This window comes from Elephantulus edwardii, unplaced genomic scaffold, assembly GCF_000299155.1.
Source record: "Elephantulus edwardii isolate Elephantulus edwardi_28Jun2011 unplaced genomic scaffold, EleEdw1.0 scaffold00289, whole genome shotgun sequence".
Lineage (NCBI taxonomy): Eukaryota > Metazoa > Chordata > Mammalia > Macroscelidea > Macroscelididae > Elephantulus > Elephantulus edwardii.
The window spans coordinates 532,085-557,087 of NW_006400039.1; the positions used below are offsets into that span (position 1 = coordinate 532,085).

General features: G+C 60.3%; 1 protein-coding gene across 1 annotated transcript; it reads right to left on the reverse strand.

Annotated features, from left to right (window-relative positions):
- Window positions 1-298: 298 nt before the first annotated feature.
- On the reverse strand, window positions 299-25,003 carry ADAMTS13 (ADAM metallopeptidase with thrombospondin type 1 motif, 13). The gene is made up of 29 exons (XM_006900621.1): window positions 24,917-25,003; window positions 24,672-24,741; window positions 22,689-22,834; window positions 22,319-22,402; window positions 21,641-21,765; window positions 21,421-21,567; window positions 20,344-20,484; window positions 19,636-19,798; window positions 19,017-19,121; window positions 18,573-18,724; window positions 18,429-18,492; window positions 15,560-15,686; window positions 14,871-15,019; window positions 14,509-14,629; window positions 12,397-12,477; window positions 11,570-11,751; window positions 10,633-10,768; window positions 10,431-10,554; window positions 9,539-9,701; window positions 8,591-8,708; window positions 7,235-7,364; window positions 6,979-7,158; window positions 6,658-6,862; window positions 4,816-5,128; window positions 4,081-4,227; window positions 3,708-3,884; window positions 2,657-2,841; window positions 929-1,101; window positions 299-521 (listed from the first exon to the last, which is right to left on the reverse strand). The coding sequence occupies exons 1-29, from the start codon at window positions 25,001-25,003 to the stop codon at window positions 299-301; spliced, it is 4,218 nt and encodes a 1,405-aa protein (XP_006900683.1).

The window sequence follows — 25,003 nt, forward strand, 5'->3', positions numbered from 1 at the left end:
CTCTGTGATTAGCATAAGGGGCGGGGTCACGGGGCACTGCCCGAGTGCGCCCGGCGTGGAGCGAGGCTTGCTGGACACCGAGGCAAGCAACGGACTCTGAATTTAGGGGCGTGGCCTACTGGAGTAGAGACACTCCCACCACTGACAGCAGACCTGAGAGTCCGGCCCTGAAATAACAAAGGGGAGGGGCTCGCTGAGTGAGAGGAGAACTTATTAGCATGAGGGGTGTGGCTCTCAGGGCAAAGCTCAGCTGTGCCTCATTAGCATAGGAAACGGGACCCGGAGAGATAAAGGTCACTTACACCCTGGCGGCCAGGTCGTCCTGCGTGTCCTTGTATGGCATAGGAGCGAGGCGAGCCCCAGTGGAGGCGATTTTATCCACATCCGGAGTGGGGCGCAGACAGCTCATTAGCACGCGGGGTGGGGGGGACCTGGCGGCTACACTGCTTGCCCCGGAATAGCCTAGGGGTCTAAATGACCAGATGAGCCAGTCTCCGGCCCAGTCCTGCTCCACTTCTTCCCTGATCGAGAAGCAGTGGCCTTGGTGAGGGCTTGCCCTGGTTTAATGGGTCTGGAGTCCAAACGTGGCTAGAGAAGTTCTGCCCAGCCTGGGAGGAGTCTCCGGCCAGATTTGGAAGGTTTAGGAGCCAAAGAGGCCATCCAAGCTGCCGTTCCTTAACAATCCTTTTATTGGTGCCTTGCATGCTTGTGGCAGAGACCCCAAGGGATGCCTAAGCTGGATGGAGGTTCTAAACCTCATCCTCATCTTCAGAAAGCAGAGGCCACTCTTCCGGGCTGGCCAGCAACCACCAGCGTCCTAACCGTCTTTGTCCGCTTGGTGGCACGTTCCAGCGTCAGGAAGCCCCCTGCACCAACCTCCGATGACACGTGGTGCAGACCAGAGTAGAAGGGTTGCTAGGGCCCAGACAGGTCCCCATTTTCCTGTGTCTTGTAGAGAGTCCAGTACTGTCCTCGCAGGCTTGCACGTGCCTCCAGGAAGCCCTTGCTGAATTCCACCTCGGCCTGGCTGCCCTCTGACTCCCAGTACAGGGACTGCTGCCCACGGAAAGTCTTGGTCCGCAGTCTGTGCATATCCTGAATCTGAGCAAAAAGGGGCAACCCGAAGGATAGTCACACGTGATCACCAACCAGCACAGCAGGGGCTTCCAAGGGTCCAAGCTGAGCTCTGAGCTCAGGCCAGACATCTCAGGGCCCAGGCTGCCTGCCTTGTTCCCCCAGGACAAATAAAACTTCATGGAGTTGGGGCGGGGGATGGCCTCTGTTGTCTGGCAAAATGCATGATGGTGCCATCTAAGCTTAACTAGCAGCTGTGTCAGAAAAAGTCTAGGAAAAGCCCTGGTGGTGATGGACTCAAGACATTCTTCTGCTAAGTAAAAGGTCAACTGTTCAAAACCACCCAGCTGCTTCTGGGAAGAAAGATGATGCAGTCGGCTTCCTTCCTGATCTGCACCCTGGGAAGCCCTAAGGGACAGTTCTGTGTCCTACTGAGCCGAGCAGAATGAACTTGATGGCAGTGGGTCTGGCTGGGGATTCTTATAATAAGCACAAGGATTATGAGGATGGCGAAGGATTGGCAAGGTCTCCATCTGTTGCACATAGTGTCACTCCGACTCAAACCGAAGGCACCTAACAACAGCTGTGGGTCGGAGCCGACCAGAGGTGACGCAAAAGCCTAGCCATCTGTGGAGCACACAGGTCGACACGCATACGATCTTGTGCCTGCACAGCTACACGTACACAGAGCTCTACATATGCACACGCAGTTCTACGTGCGCGGGCACAGTCATGCGCCCACAGTTCTACGTGCATGCGCACAGTCACACGCCCACAGTTCTACGTGCGTGCGTGCGCAGTCACACGCCCAGTTCTACGTGCCCGCGCAGTCACACGCCCAGTTCTACGTGCGTGCGCGCGCAGTCACACGCACGCAGTTCTACATGCCCGCGCACAGTCACACGCCCAGTTCTACGTGCCCGCGCACAGTCACACGCACGCAGTTCTACATGCCCGCGCACAGTCACACGCCCAGTTCTACGTGCCCGCAGTCACACGCCTGCAGGTCTACGTGCGTGCGCGCGCAGTCACACGCCTGCAGTTCTACGTGCGCGCGCACAGTCACACGCCCAATTCTACATGCCCGCAGTTCGACGTGCGTGCGCAGTCACACGCCCAGTTCTACGTGCCCGCGCACAGTCACACGCACGCAGTTCTACATGCCCGCGCACAGTCACATGCCCAGTTCTACGTGCGCGCAGTCACACGCCTGCAGTTCTACGTGCGTGCGCCGTCACACGCCTAGTTCTACGTGCGCGCGCAGTCACACACCCAGTTCTACGTGCCCGCACAGTCACACGCCCGCAGTTCTACATGAGCACACAGTCACTCGCCCACAGTCTTACGTGAGCACGCATAGTGACACGCACATAGTTCTTCTTGCGCAGTTACAACCAAACAGCTATGCACCCACAGTTCTACGTGCACACACACAGTTAGCACTTGGGTGAAATATTACGTCATGACTTGGGGGCCTTTGGTCTGAAATAAAGTTCATATCTCCTCTATGCCGGCAACCCCAGCCCTTGGTCAGCTGTGTCATACTCATAGCCCCACTCCTGTCTGCACCCGGTGACCTCACCGAGATGTAGCTGGTACCAGTCCCCACGGCCCCTGTGCCCGTGTCGGTGATCAGGGCGTGGATGGCCATCCGGGCCTGTGGAGCTACGTTGATGAAGACTCTGCAGCCCCCAGAGCTTGTCCCATCTGGACTCAGTGAGGGGCTCTTGATCTCACCCCGGGGTCCAAAGAGCTGCAGGTCACATTCTGTGGGCCAGAAGGTAGGTGCACTGAGTGCCACTGGGTGGCCAGCTCAGGAGCACAGGAGCCTGGTGACCATGACGTCAGAGGCCCAGGTCACTCGGCACCAGAGGCAGTGGGGGGTGTGGCCAGACATCCTTCCTGGTGGAGGACTTGCCCAGCACTCAGCTCCCTCTGTACAGGGAGGCACATGCAGAGGGGGCCACTTCCATGAGGGCTTGATGACATCATGTGTACAGCTGGGTGCCCTCCCACCCCTGCCTGTACTTCTGGGGCCTCCCAAAGGTGAGTGCCCACGGGTGTGCAGGAGAGGATGGGCAAAAGACAGGCCCTGAGTGCTTTCCAGCCTGAGCCTCACTGTCCCTGCTGCACACCTGGTGGGGCCGGGGTTGGGGGAGGGGAGGTGGAACCCTCTGGCCCAGCTTGGGAAGCCCACTTGGGCTGCTGGGAGAGGGCGGGTCCTGGACAACCAGCGAGCTTTCAGAGCAGGGCACCGCAGGGCAGGTGAGTACACCTGTACGTGTATACACGTACATGCACATGCACATCTGTGAGGGAGGAGCGAGGAAGGTGGGACAGGGCTGAGGGAAAGCAGCTGAAGCAAGACACACAAAACACCCCGACTCTGCCCAGGACTTTGGGGTGCTACACGCAGGTGTGGGGCATTGGCCTGAGGGCTGGGGTGACCCCATTCTCCGCTCAGCCCCAGCGAAGAAGGGACACGGCACACACCCTGCATCTCATCCTATCCGCTTCCCTCCTCCGAGTCAAGCCTTCCATCCTTGCTATGCCCAGCAGCCTGCCCCCTGTGGCACCAGCCCTGGCCCAGCCACTGGCTAGGCAGGTGGTGGTGTGCCCGGTGCAGGCCGTACCTTGGTGGGATGTGTGCACAGCGGGCTGGCCCATGAATCGCAGCAGCAGCCCGCCGCCTGGCCGCATGCGCCGCTGCCTGACCACCAGCGTGTTGGCTCTGGAGCTGAAGGTGGCCCCGGCCAGCCTCCGGCACGCCTTCCTCCACGTGAGACGGCTCCAGAGCAGTAGCATCTCCCCTGGGAAGGGCCCAGGCACAACAGTTCAAGTCCCCTCTCTCCTGCTTACTGGTTGTGAGACCCACAATACTGGATCCCTCCCAGCCTCGGTCTTTTCATCTGCAGAGTGGGACACCCACACCCGGTCACAAGATGGCTGACGTGATGAAAGAGGAGGGTCTTCGCAGAGCAGCCAGGGGTGGAGCCCTGAACGTACCAGCACTGCAGTTGAGGGAGCCTTCGAGTACATGGAGGGTGACCACCTCCCCAAGGGGCCGCCCAATGGCCACCACACAGTCAGTCTGCCCTGGTCCTCGAAGGTCAATGGTCCCTGCTGGCTCCAGGAACTGCCTTCCACAGACACCTGAGGGAGGGTAGGCCACTGTGAGGAGGGCTTCCAGGCCAGGGAGGGGGCCGGGCTAGGATTTGGGCAGGGGGATGTGCAGAGAGCTGGGCAGGGGCCTCAAAGGGGGCTAGACTCGGGATCAAGGAGGGAGCTGGGCTGGGGGCAGGGGAGTGGACTGTGGCTGGGTAGGAGGCCAGGTCAGGGCCAGGGTAGTGACCAGGTAGAGAGGACTGTGCTGGGGACAGGGCAGCAGGCTGGGCAGGGACCTAGAGAAGAGGCTGGGCTGGGACTGGGCAGGTATTGGGCAAAGGCTTTGGAAGAGGGTCAGCGGAGGCTGGGCTGGAGCTGGGCAGGGGCCTGCACAGTGTCCATAGCGTCAGGAAGCCTCCTGAGAGGTGCTGTATGTTCAGCAGGGCACCAGTCAAGGGTCACAGACTGGCTCACACTTTTGCTGTGAGAGCTGGGCTGTTACTCTCCCTGGGTCATAAAAGGAGGGAGGGTGGGCCAGCCTTGGTCCAACTGCTGTGGTAGTCACGATTCCCCACCGGGAGCTGGCCTCTGCCCACCCCCTGCAGCCAACACCCCAGAAAAGAGGGGAAACATAACTGGACCCTGCAGGGTTTTCCCGAGGCAGGAACATGTGAGGCTGGGCTGCTGGAGGCAGCAGGCGGGCCTGGGCCTGCGGCTGCTCTGAACCAGCTCCAGCTGAGGGGGCCGTGGTCTGGCCTGCAGTGGTCACTATCTCCGATGGTGCAGGGCTGGGCGTCCCCTGAGCTTCACAGGGCCCTGCCCAGCAGCCCCGCACTGTCACCGGCCTGGGCAGGTGCTGGCAGAGGTCGGCCGACACGGGTGTAGGGGCTTGGGGTCCCAGGCAGGTGTCCTCCCGGCGCTGGATGCCATTTCCACAGGAGACGGAGCACTGCAGGGAGAGGGAGAACGGTGATGGCCCCAAGGGCGACTAGGACTGTGGAGGCCGTGTGCACCCACCACGGGGAAGACATGAGCGAACATCAGCACATCCAGGGAGACCAAGTGTGTCCGTGTCACAGATGAGAAGATCAAGGCTCAGAGAGGTCACTGGAGCAATGACGCATACATGGGAGAGGGGACCAAGTCCAAGCTGGTCTTCCGGCATCACACCCATGGCCCTGTGGCCTCTCCACACTGAGAGCAGTGACCAGGGTTCCTCCTGGGACCTGAACCCCCATGAGTACCAAGCCCCTCATCCTGATTCTCAACTACTCACTTAACCCAACCCTCAACCATCCTCTCAGCCTGACCCCATCACCCCCTCAGCCTGAACCCCCATCACCCACTCAGCCTGACCCCCCATCACCCCCTCAGCCTGAACCCCCATCACCCCCTCAGGCTGACCCCTAACCATGCCCCTTGGCCTGACCCCCTCACCCCCTTAGACTGACCCCCATGACCCCTTGAGCCTGATCCCCAACCCACTCCCGATCTCCTACCAGTCCCCTTATTCCAAATCCCCTCAACCTTCCTCCCACTGTGAACCTCAACAAATCCCTGAAGCCATTCTCCCCCAATAGTCCCCAAAGCCTGACCCCTCTCACCTGTCCCATGTGCCCAAACCCTCCCCCTGTGGTCTGAGTCTCACCTGTCTCCTCTACCTGGTCCCCCCTCACACATCCTTGAGACCTGATCCCCCCCAGGTCCCTGAGGTCTGGCTCTCCTGCCCATCCCGAGAGCCTGGGCCCCCCCTCTCTTCTGTCCCCAGAGCCACCTCCACCTGTCATGAAGCCTAAAGCCTCTTATGTATTCTTCTGGAGACTTGGACCCCTTCATCTAGCACCTCCGCCCAGCCTTGAAACCTGAGCCCCCTTACCCAGCCCTGAAGACTGACCCCCATGTCCCCAAGGCCTAACTACCCACATCCCCTAGACTTGACCTCCATGTGCCTGAGGCCTGATTCCCCCTTACACTTGTCTCTTAATCACTCCCCTCCCCACCTTCCCCTCTGCCCCTCAGGGTGGCAGGGGCTACAAGTGAGGGCAAGTCTGAGAGCCGGGCCTCTCCCTATTCCACTCCGCCTGGTCACCCCCGACACTTGAGTGAGCCCCAGGCGCTAAGCCCGTGTGTCTTCCTGGCACCTGAGAGCTTCTCTCCTCTGTTGTGGGTTGAAGTGTCAGCTTCATGAGTACCCTGAAAGCCTGCCCCCACCTCTGTACACATCACTCTCTCTTCTGCCCCCAGAAGCCCCAACTTTGCCCTCAGTAGACCCAGTGTATCTGGAGTCTGCAGACTGGGTGAAACTCTGACATTAAACATGGTGCTCCCTGAATCCCCATCTAGGGGTCTGAAGGGTCAGCCCCTGGGGGCAGAGGTGACACTGCCTGATAGGTGACTTGTCCAGCATCACGGGAGAAGACACTCACCACCCTCACAGGTCCCTTGGCACACCACCCCCCATCCACTGGGGACACTCACCTCCATCCAGGTGCCCGCGTGCCACTGGTAGTCACAGTTAGCCAGCAAGCAGGGGACGGTGGCCTGTGGCCGCTCCAGACTTACACAGGCCACCTCATCCAGCTCTATCTCGAGGTCTCTGTCCAGCCGCACACAGGACACCAAGCGCTGGGCGGTGCCAATGCCACAGCTGGCTGAGCAGGGACCTGGGGGCAGGACTCTCCACCTGAGAGGAGGGGAGCCGAGCAGCTGATGGCCTGAGGCCAGCACAGCCCTATGCACAAGGCGCCATCAAACCCATTTTCCTGAGGCTCATGGGGAGAAGTGCTGGGGAGCGGGCACCTGGCGGGGCAGGGCTCCAGGCTGCAGTCCTCCAGGGGGCCCGGCCGGGGCAGCCGCCAGCACTTGGCGTGGGGCAGTGGGAGGGTGCGGCTGCCATCGGGCCTCACGCAGCGCACAGCTAGGGGCACTCGGGCTCCTCCACATGTCACTGGACATGGAGCCAGGGCTCGGGCCTCCCACCTGCAGGGGACAGCAGAGCTCTGAGAGGACACCCTGAACTGGCACCTCCCTCCCTGCGTGCGCTCGCTCCACCCACCTTGCAGGGCACGGGGCAGCCCGGCAGGCCTCCTGCCGGCTCCCAGGCCTGCCCTCAGGGTCACACAGCTCCTCCGGGACAGCCGTGCCAAGGGCGAGGTCCATGCACACGGGGCGCAGCTCCCTCAGGCCTGCAGGGGAGCAGGGAACCCCACACCCAGGAAGGGTGTTCAGCAAGACCACCAGCTCGCTCAACAGCTAGGGGTCCCCCACAGGGGCCTGCTCCTCACTCGGGCAGCCCTGGACTAGAGAACGTGACTGACCACGCCGTCCCCTTCTCATGGAGCATCTCTGGGGCCGTGCAATGTGACCGGCACATGGCAGGTGCTGGACAAGGGTAGCGGCTACTGCTGACCGCAAAGCATCATCAGAATTGAGATACGACCGGACCTCCTGGTTTGATGCAGACTTGGGGATGCCCTGATGCTGCGGCCTCTAACCCCCGGCGTCGACTGTCGGCCACACGACAGACAGGAGAGGAACGTCCTCAGTACAGTCAACCACACGAGACCAAGGGGGAAGCATGTGGCCGAAAAGAAAGGGCCGGAGAGGAAGAATGGAAGTGGGGCATCCAGGGAGGAAGCAGGTCAGGTGCTGTTACGTTGAGCGGATTACAAACGCGTCACAGAAAATGTGCATATAAATTATTGATGAGAAACTCTTTCCCCTTCCAGGCCGACTACGTCCTAAGCACACGTGACTGGGTTCATCTCACAGATGGTATCAGGGTCCCCCCCCATCCCCGCCCTCCACATGCCGCACTTGACCTGAGAACGTGGTTGGGGCTTTAGTTCCAGAGCACAGCTTAGCTGACTGGTATAGAGGGGCTGTGTCCCCAGCATCTGTGTTCTGGGGTCGTTTGTGTTGACTTGTTAATGGCCGTCAAGTCGGTTCCGACTTGTGGTCACCCAGTGTGGGCAGAACTGCTCGACGGGTTCCTCAAGACAGTGGGTAGGGCATTGGGCTACGAGTGGAAAGGCGGGCAGTTCGAATCCATTAACTGATCCACAGGAGAAAGATGGACAGTCTCCTTGGAAAAGATTTACCACGTGGGAAACGTGGTGGAGGGGGCTGTGCGTCACCACTGACTCCACAGCAGTGGTTAGCCTTCCAAAGCCGTCACCAGGCTGCTGCCGAGGTGCCCGGGGGGCTGAACCACCCACCACTGGGCAAGTGGCACTCAGGGACCTGAGGACGACTGTGTTCTGTCTCATGCCATCAGGTTGGACCCTCCTCCTGCCGACCCTCTAGAGGGTTTTCAAAAGCTGTAAATCACGGGTCTCTAACCCTTTCCAGAGCTAAGCAAGCAGCCATGAATGCACATGGATTTCCTGGGGAAATTCAAGGGGGCTCTCACCTCGGCCGCAGGAGACAGAACAAGGTCCACGCAGGGTCCACACATGTGCGGGGAGCACCCCTGGCCAGCTGCTGCTCAGAGGGGATGGCGCTTCCTCCCCTGAAGACGTGGAGGCCACCTGCAGGAGGCAACCATTTGAGGACCTCCAAGCCCCTCCTCACCTGGCCCTGTACCCACCCCCTAATCTTTCAGGGAGAAAGCAGAGCTCAAGAAGGGGCCCCCAACATCCTGGGGGCCGCCTCTCTCTCTCCTCTCTGGAAAGCCCTTGCCCACTCCTGCAGAGGTCCGAGCAGCCCTTCAGGCCCCGACCTGCTTCTCAGGGCAGGTATCCATCCACATCCCAGGAGGGGAAGGGGTCAGTGCAAAGCCATCAGCCCCCAGCCCCTGGACTCAGCACCACAAACCCGCTGTCGTCAAGTGGATCCTATGTGACAGACAGGACCACTCATGGGGCTTCTGGCTCTTGTCCCCATGAGAGCACTAGTGTCGTCAGCATGGGAGCACTTGCCTCATCCCCATGGGACCTCATCCCCATGGGAGTACTAAGAGCACTAGCCTTGTCCCCATGGGAGCACTAGCCAGGTCTTTCTCCCACAGAGACACAGGAGAGATTTGAACCACTGATCCCTCCATTAAAAGCCTACTGTTTGACCACTGTGCCACCAGCTCCCCATTCTCTACGTGGCAGTTGAGCTAAACTCATTCAGTGCTAACGTGGTCTGGATTCTCTCAGGCTGGTTTACAAGTGACGAGGGGCTCTCTTGAGGGAACCCCAAACACCCTGTCTCTGAGTAGACTTCCTGAGAAAGCCACTCTCCAGCAATGCCCTGGAAAGCATCCTGTTTTCTCACTGGTCCGAGAGGGAAAGGGAAACCAGAGTCACCCTCCTCCCAGCCAGATGAGGGTCCCAGAGCCCAGCTGCCTCCTCCCTCTCTGCCAGGTACTCACCTGGCCCCATGGCTGGTGACACATGGTCCCTGTGCAGGCTGGGGGCGTGGGTGGCTTCCTGTCTGTGGAACATGGCCCAACAGCCACCTGAGCCTCCTTACCTTCTGCCCCCGACACACACGGCCTGTTCCCTGTGGCCGGGCCAGGGAGCAACACCTCCTTCCTGCAAATCGCACAAATGGTCACGCAGCACCCAGGCCGGCCAGCCCCATGCTCATGGCAGGACAGGTCTGCTCTTGCAGAGCTGGGCCGCCACGTTGTACCAGGTGGTGAGCAGGCTCTCGGGAGACTGCCCCAGGCACCCACCCAGCTTTCCCTGCTCCTGTGGGCCCCCCCTCCAGGCCGAACTTCACAGGAAGTCTGTGACCATGACAGATGCTGGCCAGTCCCCAGGCTGGCTCAGGAGAGCCAAGGGGCTGGAGGACTGATGTGATGGTGTCTCTGCTCTAAGTCCAGCACCTGAGCTCGTCCATCGGCCTGGCCTAGTGGTTCTCCCAGTGTCCCTGAGGCTGCCCACCCGGCTGTCCCAGACACTGGCCCCTGCCGACAAGGTGGGGGCTGCTTCCCAGCCAGGATGCCCTGCTCTCAAGCTCACGCACAGCTGGTGGTGGCCACGTCAGCCCTCCCTCCCTGCCTCCCTCCTCAGTCCACAGCCCCCCTCTAAGGCTGCACCACCACCACAGACTTAGGGTCTCAGCTCAGAGTGCGGAATGCCCACAGACAGTGTGGCGGCAGGCACAGGTCCCCGTGGACACTGCCACGTCCTCCGCAGTCTCTATATCCTCACTGTAGAACAAGAATGTGGACAGAGCTTCCCAGACAGTGTGAGATGAAGGTGGAGTGGACGCTGCCTCAGACTCCATGGGGACCCAGAGCCACAGCCAGCACTTACTGTGGGGGGCAGGGGGCAGGGGCACAGGACTCCAGCCACGCCGGGGGCTCGAGTCTCCTTCCACAGAGGGCGGCCTCCACCAGCTCATTCTGGGCCAGACAGACGTGGGTCACCCAGCGATGCCCTGGGAGGGAGAGGAGGGCTAGGCCACATCCAGGCAGGGCCTCCAGCACTAGGGGCCAGCCCTTCCCCGGGGCCTCACCTGCCCCACAGCTCACCGAACAGGACCCCCGCACAGCCGCCCATGTTCCCAGCTGTGCCTGCTTGGACTGGAAGTAACTGAAGGTGATTTCAGGGCGAGCGAGGGCACCGAACTCCTCACCATGACGTCTGTACACCTGCAGCAGTGTGGACAGAGCCTCAGGCCTGGACCACCTCCTCGGCCCTCGCCACCCCCTTCAGGCAGCCTTCCGACTCGCATCCCTCAGTCCCTGCGTCCTTTCCCCAGCAAGGTCCCACAGTGACCCTGGGCCAGGCGATGGGTAGACACTGTGCACAGGACACGGTCCCGCCTTGAGGAGGAGGCAGTGTTGGTGCTCAGGAGTCTGTGTGTCTCAACACAACTGGGAACAGGTCTGACCCTGACCACCCACAGTGACCGCTGTAAAACGTCACAGGGGCAGAAGGCCTCATCACGCTCCCTCAGAACAGCTGGCAGGTCCGAGCTACCCGACCCGTGGACACCCAGCCCCCAGGGCTCCTGTCTCTCAGGGACCGCCCCCTGCTGTCGAGCTGATCCGACTCCCAGCAACCCTGCAGGACAGAGTAGACCTGTCTCCGAGGGCTCCCAGGGCCGCCCCATCTGTCCCCCTCCGAGGACTTGCAGGACCACCCATCTGTCCCCCTCTGAGGGCTCCCAGGGCCACCCCATCTGTCTCCCTCCGAGGACTTGCAGGACCACCCATCTGTCACCCTCCAAGGACTCGTAGGGCCACCTATTTGTCCCCCTCTGAGGGCTCCCAGGGCCGCCCCATCTGTCCCCCTCCCAGGGCTCCCACTGCCGCCTCCTCACAGCCCCACGCTGTCCCATCTGTCCCCCCAGGGCTCCCACAGCTGTCCCCTCACAGCAGCTCACTCCCCCCCGTGTCTCCCTGAAGGGGTCGAGCACTTCCCCTCTGCGCCCCGTGCTCCCGACTCACCTGGATCTCCACATCTGCCCGCACGGGGCCCCGGATGTGCAGCTCCTCCCGCTGGGGCAGCTGGTCCTCTGTGAGGTCCACCCGGTACTCGAGGCGGCTGTCCTCCAGGACTGAGGGGTAGGTGGTGCTGGGCGAGATGCTCATGTTCCCGGCCACGACGTACTGCCCTCGGACCCTCACCGCTGTGGACAGCGAGGCCTCAGGGTGTGGTGACCTCCTTACAAGGAGCGTTCCTCTAAACTCGCCACCCTTAGGGTGGGCCCTTCCAGGACCCTCTTCCCAGACATGGTCCTGGGTGAAGTACACACACAGGCACGTGGGCGCCTCGGAGTTATCACAGGTTCAGTTCCCAGTCACCACGAAACAGCACAAGAGTGTTAGTGCAACAAAACCCTTGGTCTGCTGGTTTCCAGGCACCGACAGCTATTAAGCCAACACTCGGCTGTGCTCTCTGACACGCACAGCAGCGTGATGGAAATGTGAAATCGCGTGAGAGTGACCAAGGAGGCCCCCAGGGCACAGCGAGCCATGCTGTCAGACGGCAGCACACAGACCAGTTCAGCACAGGGTGTCAGGCGTCCAGACGTCCTCAGCTGGTCACACTGGCCGTGGGGGAGTGTGGTGACACAGGGTACCGTAACCTCTGACACCTCACCTTGGCTGTCCCCTGAGCCCACAGAGCAGGGCTTGCCGCCACCCCATCCAGTATCCCTCCCCAACACGGGGCACATGTGTCTGGCCACAGGGTGTCTGGGGGCTCAGGGACCTTGGAGTGACCGTCCACCCCACGGCTCTGGGAAGAAGCTGTGCATCCTCTGCCAACTCACCCAAGTGTGTGAAGAGAGGCCGGTGGTTGACGACGTGAACACTGGTCACGGTGGGGGTGACAGTGAGGAACGTCAGATACTCTGGAAGGAAGCAGAGGGGGTGCACGGACTCACCACAGCTCTGAGGAGACAGAGTTCAGCTGCAGAGAGAAACGGGCCTTTTAGCACTGAAACCGAGCAATGCACAGGCCTGCCCCGGAGGTGGTGAGCCCACTGTCCTGGGGGCAACCAAGCGAGGCTGGATGGCCAGCTGTGATGAGCACTGCCCTGGCCAGGAGAGGGTCAGATCCAAGCTGTCCACCACAGTGAGGAGCAGCCAGGGAGACGGCCCAGGTCCTCCCGGTGTCCCCAAGGCCGCCGTTTACAAGTCCCTGACACTCTCACAGGTTGCTGAGACATGAGGGTTTCTGGTGGCAATGCCCCTCTGGCTGGCTGTGTCCTTTAGGGCTGGATATCTCAGCAAGGAGAAGAGGAGGGTCCACCAGAATGCCACAGGACTGCGATTTGTCATGGATCGAGTCATGCCTCCAAATAAACGGATGTAGTAACACGAGGTGGAAGCGATTCAACAGTTCTCCAGGATCCGATAAATGCAAGTTGTGAAAGGATAAAAAGGAAGGTGCACCATCACTAACCCCATCCCAGCCCCCACAGATGGAAAGGAGGGATCCCCAGGGTGTGGCCTCTAATATCTTTTTATTTTAAAGAGATAAAAGAAGAAGAAAGTGATGCAGAGGGTGGGGAGAGCCTTCAGAACCAGCAAGAAGGAATGGCCAGGAGTGGAGTTCATCCTTCTGACCCGAGCCCGTGAGTGAGGAAATCCTAGAGACCAGGGGCCGTCAGGACACGGGCTCTCCAAGGGCAGTATGGTCACAGGTGCTGATGGAAACAAAGGCTCCCCGAGAGCTGGCGCCTGAGTGTGGACTTCAGCAGGCGGATTTGGGAGAAAATACAGCGGCAAAAGTTATTTGCTTATCAAATTGCGCCAGCTGCTGCAAGGCTGATAGAAATACGGTGCTGGTGTGTGCGGCTGAGGGAGAGGTGGCGCACAGCTGACCTGCCAGCAGGTTTCAGAGCAGGTAAATCTCAGGAAAGCGGACTGCCCATCTTTTCCCCTTGCAGTAGCTGCTGAATACAAACCACCTGCCTTTGGGTTGACAGCATGACATTTCACCCAGTAGACTGCCTGGTCCCTGAACTATAGGACAGTAAAGTTCTGTTTGTTAAAGCCATCTACCTGTGGTGTCCCTGTCACAGCAGCACAGAGAACCGAGACACACCCACCCGTGGTGTCCCTGTCACAGCAGCAGAGAACCGAGACACACCCACCCGTGTGTCCCGGTCACAGCAGCACAGAGAACCGAGGCACACCCGCCCGTGGTATCTCTCACAGCAGCACGAGGGGACTGAGATGCACCTGCTTATGGCATCTCTGTCACGGCAGCACTAGAGCCTAACGGGGAAGGAGTTGCCCCAAAGGCAGGGTTTCAAATCCACCGAGTGGGGAAGGATGGGCCAGCTCCTCCTGGGACATTCACAATCTCTGGAAACTTGCTGTGAGTTGGTGCTGATTAGAAGACAAAGCATGAGTGAGAGAACCAGGGAGGCGCCTGTTCTCAGAGGGACTGGTCCTTAAAGAAGACATTACGCGAAGAAAGAAGAGGCCAGGGAAAGACAGGACGACCCTCAGTGAGCTGCCTGGTGCAGTGACTGCGGAGGCTGGAATGTGGCACAGGGCGTGAGGGTGGCGGGGGATGGGCCAGGTTCCCATCTGTCGTTCACAGGATTAGAGGGCATCGCTTCACCTAATGTCAAGCCAGAGAACTGACAAACCCAAGCTCTGTGAGAAGGGCAGGGTGCAGGAAGGGCCGCCCAGGACGGCCAGACCAGATGCATGGTCTCTGATCTGTGCCCCAGGTGCCTAGCTCCTCAGAGGCCAGGGGGTGGGCCCTGGGAGCCCCTATCTCTGGTTTGGAGGCTGGGGAGTTGCCCGAACTCCCAGAAATCCCTAGCTCTGGATCAGAGGCTGTGGAGTAGCGTGAATCCCACCCAGGAGGCCCTGCCTCTCGACCAGAGCCTGGGAGCAGCCCTGCACACCCCAGAAGCCCCTACCTCTGGCTCTGCCGGTCGAGAAGGAGCCGTTCTGGGGGCTGCAGCTGCTGCCATCTCCCCCACACACCTGGCACACATCATGCACCTGCCCAGAGTCCATCCTGCCATCACAGCCCAGGGTCTGTGTGAGGGGGAGGGAGGGGCTCACTCATAGGCACCCCACAGCACCCACAGAACCCACCAGGGAGGTGGTGGAGAGCCAGGAAGACCCCAGGACCACGGCAAGGTTCTCAGGCCTTGGCCATGTCCACAATCACTCCATGGAGCCCCTGCTGCCCTCAGCTGAACCGACCCCCACACACTGCCCCCCAAAGGGCCCCTACCCAGAGGCTTCTGCTGGGGCAGCCACACCTCACACCTACCCTGCACCTGCCCGACACGCACAGGCTGACGGTCCCGTCCTCCCGTGGGCCACTCGGCACACAGCGTGTCCCGTCCACAAAGCTGTCCCCTCGTCGCATGAGGAAGCGCTCGCCCACTGCCCGGCACATGTACCTACACAGAGTGTCCCCTGGGGGGAAGGGAGGGCCCCAGTGTGGCAGAGAGAACAGAGTAGCCAGCCCGGCCTCACTCCCATCAGCCCTGCGCGTCAGGCATCACCCTTCGTCTCTGGAACATTCTCCCGAAAAACCTGCTGTTGGCACCAGCACCACAGACTCGCCCGAGGCGGATCCTGTTCATGGAAACCTTGCTACATCTGTGCTGTGGACGAGGTCTGCCAGGGCAGCTGCTGAGCTCACACTCACACACACACACAAACACACACTCCCTGTGTCTGTGCCGTTCAGAGATGGCAGTGGCAGTGCGTGGCCTGACCCGGCAGCAAGGCACAGAGCCAGGCTGTGGTGGGGCCTCTGCCGAGCAGCACCTGAGGACAGGATGGTCCCTCCACTGCCCCAGCGAGACCCTCCAGCCAGGACCCCACGCCAGCCTCACCCCCACGCCAGCCTCACCCCCACGCCAGCCTCACCCCGGCTGTACTGTGCAGCTGAGCTCCAGTGGTAGAAGGCGGTGCCACCCTCGGGAAGGAGCAGACCCACGCCAGCCTCACCCCGGCTGTACTGTGCAGCTGAGCTCCAGTGGTAGAAGGCGGTGCCACCCTCGGGAAGGAGCAGAGGCTGTCCGTCGGTCTGGGCGCACTGCTCCGCCATGAAGTCCAGCTGGCTGCTCCCGCAGTCCTGGGAGGACAGAGAACAGGCACAGGGGGTCCTGGAGGACGAGGAATAGACACAGGAGTGCTGGGGGGATGGAGGACAGGAACAGAGGTTCTGGAGGAGAAAGGGCAGGAACTGGGGGGTCCTGGGGTGATGGAAGATAGGAACAGAGTGGTCTTGGGAGATGGAGGACAGGAACAGGGGCTCCTGAGGGGATGGAGAGAACGAATAGGGGGTTCTGGGGAATGGAGAACAGGAATGGGGGCTCCTGGGAGACAGAAGGCAGGAACAGGGGGTTCTGGGGGGATGGAGGATGAGATTAGGGGATCCTAGGGGGATGACCAGTAGGTATGGGGGTCCTGGGGGATGGAGGCCCTGGTGACCCCTTGCACAGCACTCATATAGCATGATGCTCAGAGAGACTGGGCCCCTCTGGCTGAGGCGCAGGCCCCTCCCTATGACGGTGACCACAGCACCTGCCTGCTACGCAGAGGGAACAGTGGAGGGAGAAATTGTGTCATAGTGTGGGCCCAACACCAAGCCAGGAAGCGAGGAGGGCAAGGCCAGCCCGGACCCAGAGGCCCCACCATGTGGCGTGCACCTGCAACCAGCTGCTGGTCAAGCCCACACGGGGTGGCCCGCGTGCATCCAGCATCTCTGCTCCACACGGTTCTGATGGCTGAGTTTGCAGAAGTCGATGGCCAGGCCTTTCTAGTGAGCTGCCCCCGGTGGACGCGACCCTCCAGTGTGTGTGTGAACTCTAGCATCTATGCAGACACATGAGGGCATTGAGGATCCTGTTCCAGACCACTGAGATACAGCGAGGCACCAGAGCGTCTTCATTCCCCAACGCAGAAAACCGTTCTGGTGACCCTTCCCTGTGATCTACGGCGGAGAAGAGTAGGGGACAAGAGGGCGTCGGGGGACACCAACTCAGAAGGTGACTTCTGTTGTGGAAAACACACTTGATTCTGTCCCGTTGCTGTGTGTTGGTGTGCGCCACTGAGTCGAGCCCACTCCTAGCTGACTCTCTAGCGGGTTTTCAGAAACAGTGTATCCGGAGAGTCCCCATCCTTCTGTGGGGCAGCTGGTACACTCGAACAACATGCCTTTGGGACTGCAGTGCAGCTTCTCACCACTAGGCCATCAGAGCTCTCACTCTGGGCACGTTGTTGGGAGAGATTATTCCTTGGAGAGGGCCACCATGCTTGGAAAGATGGAGGGTTGGTGAAGGAGAGGAAGAGGCCCCTGATGAGATGGCGGGACAGTGACCGCAGCAATGGGCTCAAGCGTGTCAGAGATTGTAAGGACGGCACAGGCCAGGCCAGGGTTCAGGTCTGTGGTTCATAGGGTCACTAGGAGTCATGCTTGAACGACACATTGTGTAAAGGAGTCATAGTGACCCAGTGGTAAGGATTTATGCTGCAACCCAAAGTCACGATGGTTCAAGTTCACCAGCTGCTCTTCCTCCCGGAAGAGGAACACTCTCCTCCACGTGATTTACCGCCTCTGAAACCCCCTGGGCGGCCAGCTCTATAGCCGGTTGCAACCCCCCGGCACATACCAACAACAGCACAGTCGGTTTCAGGAGCCCTGCTAGCTCGGGGTGGCACAGCACACAACGTGTCAGGCAGCCATGAGGTTGGCAGTTCAAATTCACCAGGTGCTCACCCCATCAGATGAAGGGCCCCTCCCTGGGTGGGAACTGATCCCACAGCAGTGACTTTGGTGTCACAGCACAAAACTGGTTGCCAAAATCAAAACATCGGCAGTTCGAATTCACCAAGCACTTCTCAGGAGAAAGATGGATAAAGATTTACAAGCTGTAAACTGGATGGAGAGACATAGGAGTGGGCACTGAGGGCAGTGGGCAGTGAGAGCAGTGGGCATGGAGGGCAGAGGGCACTGAGGGCAGTAGGCACCGAGGGCAGTGGGTGTGGCTCTGCAGTTGATCACATGTCAACAGCCTGATGGAAAACTGGAATATTGTGAGAACGACCCAAAGAGACACAGAGACAGGATGCGAACACATTTTGTTGGGGAAACGGTGTCCACAGACCTGCTGCGTCAGGACTGTCAGACCTTCCACGTCTAAAGGACACAATTTCTGCGAGACGCAATACAGCGATAAGACCAAGTGGGCCTGTGCCCGCTGTCCTTTCCAAGGCCACTTAGCAGGGCCCGTTACAGAGCAGCACCAGTGCGGACAGGCCCTGAGGTTGTCTGTTCTGAGATGGAAAAGGTCAGGCCAACAAGAGACCAAAAGAAAAGTCCTGTGAAGGTTACTGGGGGCCAGGGAAGAGGGGACCCAGGCCTGTGGGGGGCCACCAGAGAGAGGAGAGCCTTCTCCTACGGGTGCCCTGAGCCCAGACTTCCAGGCTCCTCACTGGGGGAAATTCATTTATGTTGGTGACACCACACCCTTGTGGATTTCTGTCAGAACAGCTGGAGATTACTGAGACAGTGGGGGACTGATGTGAAGTCCAGATAAGGCACTCTTACAACAGGGTGTTGGGGGGCTGCACAGACTGGGGTGGGCTAGCAGCTTCCCGGCAGAACACAGATTCTCGGACACGTCACTGCACAGCAGCATGCGGGGGGCGGGGAAATGGGGTTCGTCAGGGGCTGCTGGTCATCTGGTCCCATGATCACAATCAGGAGTGTCCTCTCCACTCGCCCAAGCGCCAGGTGTCACCCAGCACTCACAGCCTCACAGGGGTCAACCCTGCGGGGCCCGGCCTCCCACTCACCTGGATGCCCACTTACCTGGGCATTGCACAGCTCGGCCTGCAGGTCAGCTCCTGGGCACGTACGCCCCCCGAATGCAGGCCTGAAAATGCCCAGGAGGGGTGAAGGTGTGACCAAACCTAGGTGCCTGGGGCCATACCCTCTGCACCTGTCCACCAGTACCTGGGGTTGTTGCAGTGCCGTCTCCTGGTAACTACACCTCCCCCACAGGAGCGGGAGCAAGGACTGGGGGGCCCCCAGCTGGACCAGTGCCCATGTACTGCAGGCACAGGGGACAGCTCCGCCAGGGAGCGACAGTGCCCCTGGAAGCACCACTGCAAGGCAAGGTGGTCAGTTCTGCACCCAGAGTCCCCACATCCCAGCACACTGCAGCACCCCAACTCCACAAGACTGGCAGCCAGCTCTGCACCCCCACAGCTCCCACTCTGCACTCACTGCCCCCACCTCCACACCCCCACTACTCTCACCTCCTCACCCCCCACTGCCCCATCACCTCGCTGTCCCCTCTACACCTCCCACCCCCACCCCCCCAGCACACACACACTATAGCAACTCCCAAACACAGCACATGCACATGTACATACGTGTCCCCTCCCAGCCCCTCACCTTGTCTTTACCACATTCGGTCCCGTCCAGGAGTGGGATGAGAAGGCGGCTACAGCTGCTGTGATCCAGGGGGTCTGTGTGGCAGGAGAGAGCCTGGCACACGTCCTAGGGGGACACGGGTGCTGCCTGAGTGCCCTGTCCAACACAGCGCTGCCTGTCCCTCTCAGACCAGGAGACCCCAGAGTCACACACGGCTCCACGGGCACTGGGGTGGAGAAGCAGTGTCACCTCCAAGCACGACAGTGTCTGAGGCGCGTGTGCTCACGGTTCTATGGAAATGTTCTACCACAGAATCTCAACGCACCTCAATGAGCACAGAAATGTGGGGATCTTATATGGTGGCAGGGGCCCAGCAAGGCAACACGCCTGAGTCCAGGAGAGCCACGTGCAGCCCTCGGACAAAGCCTGCCTTGGACGCCCTCCACCTCCCCTGGCCCGGCCAGCACACGCTCCAACAGGAGGTCTCGCTTGGAAGCCGCCTCCTCCAGGCAGCCACCACCTCAGCCTCAGGTGCACAGCCGCTCCCACCCAAGCAGGAAGTGCGGCCTCTCTGGAGCCGCTGTGTCTCACTTTGCAGGAAATGGTGATGGAGGGTCCACTGCTCCCGCTAAGCACTCACTAGGTGGCCCCTGGCGAAGGTGCAGGCAACCGCAGAGCGGCCAAAGGCCACACGACACTGCTCATCTGTGTCATAGTAGAGGCCGGGTTGTGCGTCCACTGGGTGTCCAGGGGGCTCCAGCTGAGGCTGCGGCGGGTCCCACAGGCAACGTGCCCCTCCTGCACTGTGGGGACATGGTCCTGACTCAGGTCCCCGGTTGGTGGGATCAGGAGAGAAGAGGGGCTGGGATGCGGGTGGACGGCGCATCAGAGGAGATGGACACCAGGGCAGATGTCGCGTGTGGGGGACGGAGGATGTGGCAGGCGAGCTCAGAAGGGTAACTCGCTGCAGACGGAAACCTTCACGACTTCCGGAAGTGGAGTGGTTCCGCAGGGATGTGGAGTCCGCGTGCACAGAGGGGATTGAAGGGCACGTGCAGAGTCAGGACTCAGATGAGGAAAGGAATGTGGGGGTGGGCTGGATGAGGAAGGTGCAGGCATGCAAGAGTATCAGGAATGCAGAGGAGTGAGGAGGTGTGCTGGGGCAGGTGAAGAGGTTCACGAGTGGGATGGGGCGGATGGAGGGGAGGGCGCCGGGGACAGGAGGAAACAGGGTGGCAGTGCCCGGCTGCGCCCCCTCCATGCTCCCACCAGGGGCTGGGTGGAGACCAGCAGTTAGAAGCTGGGGGCGCAGATGGGTGGGATGGTGCTCCAAGACCCTGGCCGTTACCTCAGCAGATGCTGCAGCTGTCTCCGGCTGCAGGGGGACCAGGCGGGACCCTCACGAGCCATCGGGGCGCCATCAGCCGCCATCACGTGGCCGCTGGGCCCACAGCCGCTGTCCCCCACGCCATCGTGTTCCAGGCCGAGACTGTGGACAGACAATAGGAGCTAGGCTGGCTGCTGTCCAGGCTGCTCTGCGCCCACCATGTGCCTTTCCAGAGTGGACCCTATGAGCCAGCCTACAGCAGCCCTGCCTCAGTTTCCTACCCTGGAAGCGAGTGAGGGGGTTCTCTTTCTATAGCTGAGTTCAAATCCACTGCTGTGCAGTGAGCTTCCAAGGCTGTAAATGCTGAAAGGCGCACACTGAAGCTGGTGGATTCGAACCACTGACCTCTAAATTAGCACAAGAGAGGATGCCCACCACCACAAGGTTCCTTAAATGCCCCACAGCAGGGGACTGAATATGACACATACAGAAAATGTTTAAGGGTTGGGACACATTGTTGCATTAACAGCAAGTAACAAAGTGATATGCAACATAATCCCAAATATGAAAAGAATAAATTGTGTGTGGGGTGAAATCTACACAGAAGGTTTGAACCCACCAGTCGCTCTGGGAGAAATCTGTGTCCTCAGAACTGTAAGGACAGCAGCCTCCACAGCTCTGTGGTCCTGCTGGGTCCCCGGGAGTCTGAACAGACTCCCCAGCAGGAGGGTTGACACTGTGAAGACTGACATTGTTTTCTGAGTGGTGCGATTTGGGGTCATTTCTACAGCTTGTGATCTCTTCCTCTGACTCTTCTGAAAAACTCACTTCTAACTGGGAAATTGGGTTTTGCTTTGTTTTGGGATGGCCCCCTCCCCTTCTTGCTAAAATCTAGCTTCTTTGCAGCGTTCTAGAATCAAGAAATACCCATTTCCCCCTCCTTATCCCTACCCTTCCTACCTGCCTTCACCCTACCCTTCCTATTCCACAGACTCCTTCCAGCAGGTTCCGCCAGGTCCATGGGTGCCATGACCTCATCTCCCTGGGGCCTGGTCTGCTCCTTGGCCAAAGCTTGGGGACAGGGCGTGGGCCTGGTACCTGTGCCCGATCTCATGGGCGATGGTGACTCCCAGGTCAAAGCCAGTGTCCTCAGTGAGGAGGCAGCCCCACGACAAGGAGCAGATGCCCCCAAGCTGGGTAACACCCCGAACCTGCCGGCTGCCATCCGGCAGTTCCAGGTCGAACCTGGGGGAGAGAGGAGACCAGGTGGCCGAGTGGCCTTCCTGCCGCTGGCCACCGCGGGAGCTCAGCTAGCTACCTGGTGATGTACAGGACCAGGTCCGCACGCCCGGGATCCGTGTCATCTGTGGGGCTGAAGCCCCGGCTCCAGTCACAGACGCTCAGCAGTGACTCGGTGATGTTGGCTGTGATGTTTGGAGCATCCTGGGAGTGACAGAGCCCTGCTTTAGAATCTCAGGGCTAGTTCATGCAAGTTTGTTCCCATCCCGTGCTACAGAGGAGATGACCGAGGTCAACTGGCAGGCCTTAGAGCCTAGTGGCTTGGCCAAACTCTACACTCCAGCCAACTGCTGTGGGGTTGGTTCCAGCTCCTGGGGCCCCTCCTTCAGGGGTCCGAGGCTGTAATCTTCACAGGAAGAGACTGTCCAACTCTCTCCTGCAGAGTGGCTGGTGGAGTCGAACTGCTGACCTCTGGTTAGCAGCCTGACACGCTCTGCACTAGAACACAGGGCTCAAGTGTGTGGCATCAGTGACTTCTGTCATGGAGGCAGGGGATGTGAGCCCGGTTCATCCGAGGACCACAGACCAGGGACATGTGGCCCCCATCATGTGAGCCAGCTCCCAAGGCAAAGCTCCTCTGAGGTGCACAGACGCCTGCTGGTAGTCACGCCCCCACAGCGTCCACAGGAAGATGTCAGAGAAAGGATACCACTTTTGGGGGATGGACATGGGGTGCCAGAATCCAGCGGGAGCCTACCTGTGCCTCTGAGAGGACCACCAGCTTCACCAGGTGCACCCGGATCTGAGCCCCGAGGGACGGGTCCCGCAGCAGCTCTGACCCCTGAGACAGGACAGATGGAGGTAACCACCAGGGCAACGCAGAGGGTGACCCTCTCAGCATGAAGTTGTGGGGTCCCACCTCACTCACCTCCACCCCAGGCAAGGGGAGGGAGAGCAGACCCCATTTCTCCCTCTGGGGTCCTGAGCCCACATCACACCCACTACCACCCCCCACAGTCAGTGGCCTCAGTGTCGCCTCTGAGCCCAGGTGGGGTTGCAGGTATGGTCCCTCAGACCCTGCTCTGGGGACCCTGAGTCCCTCCCTTTGGGGCCCCCCAGCCACTCACTATGTTGATGTTGGTGAGCACGTAGCGCTCTGTGTCCCCCTGGTGGGCCTCGTGCACATCGGGACCTACGACCACCAGCAGTTCCAAGTGCAGCACGCTGCCCGCTGTCCTGTTCCGTCTCGGGAAACCGGGGGAGCAGGGCTGGCCTGAGGCGAAGGGGGGCACAGTCCTGGGGGCCTAGCACCCGCCTGAGGCTGCCCCCCTCATCTGTGCTCCTGGCCTGATGGTGCTCGGGCAGGTGGCAACCTCTGCCTTGCCCTGATAGGACTTGGAGGGTCCAGTGCCGGACCCTCCTCTTTCTTGGGGAACAGAGAGTGTGAGACCTCTAACTCTAGATGCTGGCATGACCTACGGGCCCAGTCCCCTAACGTGACCTTGTGTGGAAGGAGGGTCTCAGAGAAGTTAGCCTGAGGCTGTGCTGGTGGAGGGGGCACAGATCGAATAGGACAGGGTGCCGTAAGAGAGACATGGAGTCCATGATGATGAGACTGAGATGGGGTGAGGCAGCCCCAGACACTGAGGAAAAGGGGAGAACGCACACTGTACCTGCCCACAGCCTCCAGAGAGCGAGCAGCCCTGCAGAGACCCCCGTCTCGGCCTTCATCCCCCAGGACGGTGGTCTTCAGTCCCTGGGCACCCGTGATGGTGCTGTGATCCCTGTGTCCATCTGGACACTCATCCCTGGGACACTGCCCTGTCTCTGGGCCCTCACTGTCAAGTCAGAGCCTTACTGCCCCTTCCCACAGCCCGGGCCAGCTGGGCTGCCAGGTGTCACCGTGTCACCCTGAAACCCCTGGCCTCCCCCAGTCCACCATCCTTCCCTGGGACACACCTCACAGCAGTCACCAAGTGCAGTGGGGAGTGGGAGGGACTAGAAAACATTACACGACTGTACCCCCCACAAGCCTTAGCTACATCCCACCACGCACGCTGATGTGACCCTGGCCATCGAGCCACGCCCAGTCCCCAGGGGGCGACTGGAGGGAGTGGTCAGTACAAGCCCTCTGGTCAGGTCAGGCCGAAGGTGAAGGTGAAAGTGAAGTGTTGGTCAGGTACCCCGGGAGCAGCGCTGGGTCCAACAGGGTGCCTTCACCCTTGGCCTGTTCTCGTCCTGCAAGATGAGCTTGGGAGGGGCCAACTCAAGGGTCACAGGAGGAGGGACTGCTTGACTCCCCAGCAGCCCAGGCCTCCTGTCCATGGAGCAGGTCTTGTTTGCAGTGGTCATACTGGGCCTGGGTCTTGTCCACCTGCCCAGCTCCCGGGGTGGACGCCGGCCCATTGGATCTCAGGGACAATGGAGGGGGTTTGTGGTTCTTACTATGGAGAGTGACAGTCTCTCCTCCCTGACCTTTGTCACAAACTAGCCTTCTGCGCTGGACACTTGTACCGTCCAGCATCAGAGTGACTTCTGGGGCACCCTTGGTCCATGCACAGGGCCGCTGGCCGAGGCCTGGCCTGCACCATCCCTCTTTCCCACGGCCTGCACGAGGGGCCCTGCCTGGGATCACAGTTTCCCACCCCATGCCCGCTCACGTGGCTGGCTGGCTCCCAGACCACAGAGAACCTGGTCACACTGTCTCCACCTCAACTGTGTCCACCCCCCACCTTCAGCCCATCTCTGGAAAGGAGCCAGGGCCCCACAAGCACACAGGACAGGGCCTTTACCACAGGAAGTCAGAGCCTGGGGCTGGGACAGCTCTAATCTGACTTCTCCCAGAGGAGTAAATATTTACATTCATGCAGGACTGGTCCTGGGGTCCCTGAAAACTAGCCCCAAGGGCAGGGGAGCAGCCAGTAATTAGCACTGCTCTGGGCCTTGGGCTGTGCAGGACCCAGCTGGGTCAGCAGGCTGATGGCTGATGGCAGGAAGTAGCCAGCTAGTTAACAAGGGACTGGCCCAGGACACACCCAGGACCTCAGGTTCAGCTCTCCATGAGCCCCAGGCCAGGGAACCCCCTCGGTAAGAAGGCATCAGAAAAGTACCTTTCAGCCTTGGGTCACTGTCACTGTGCTCGGCTGAAGGCTGCTGGGGCTCCAGAGACTGGAGGCAGCTCTGCAAGACAGCAAGAACAAATGAGGGGGCAGAGGGACACAGGGACAAGGGACGGCAGTGGTCTCCACGAAGGCACTCACAGGCTTAGGACAAACGCGTCTGCCTCCGGAGCCAGTCCCCAAAGAATAAGCTAAAAGGTCAGTAGTTCAAGCCCCGGCCGCTCCTCCTGTGGTACCCAGGGGGCCGCTCTGCTTAGGGTCGGGGAGCGGGGACAGACACAGCACCAGTGGATCTGGGTCGGGTCTGGTGCTTGGAGAGTCAT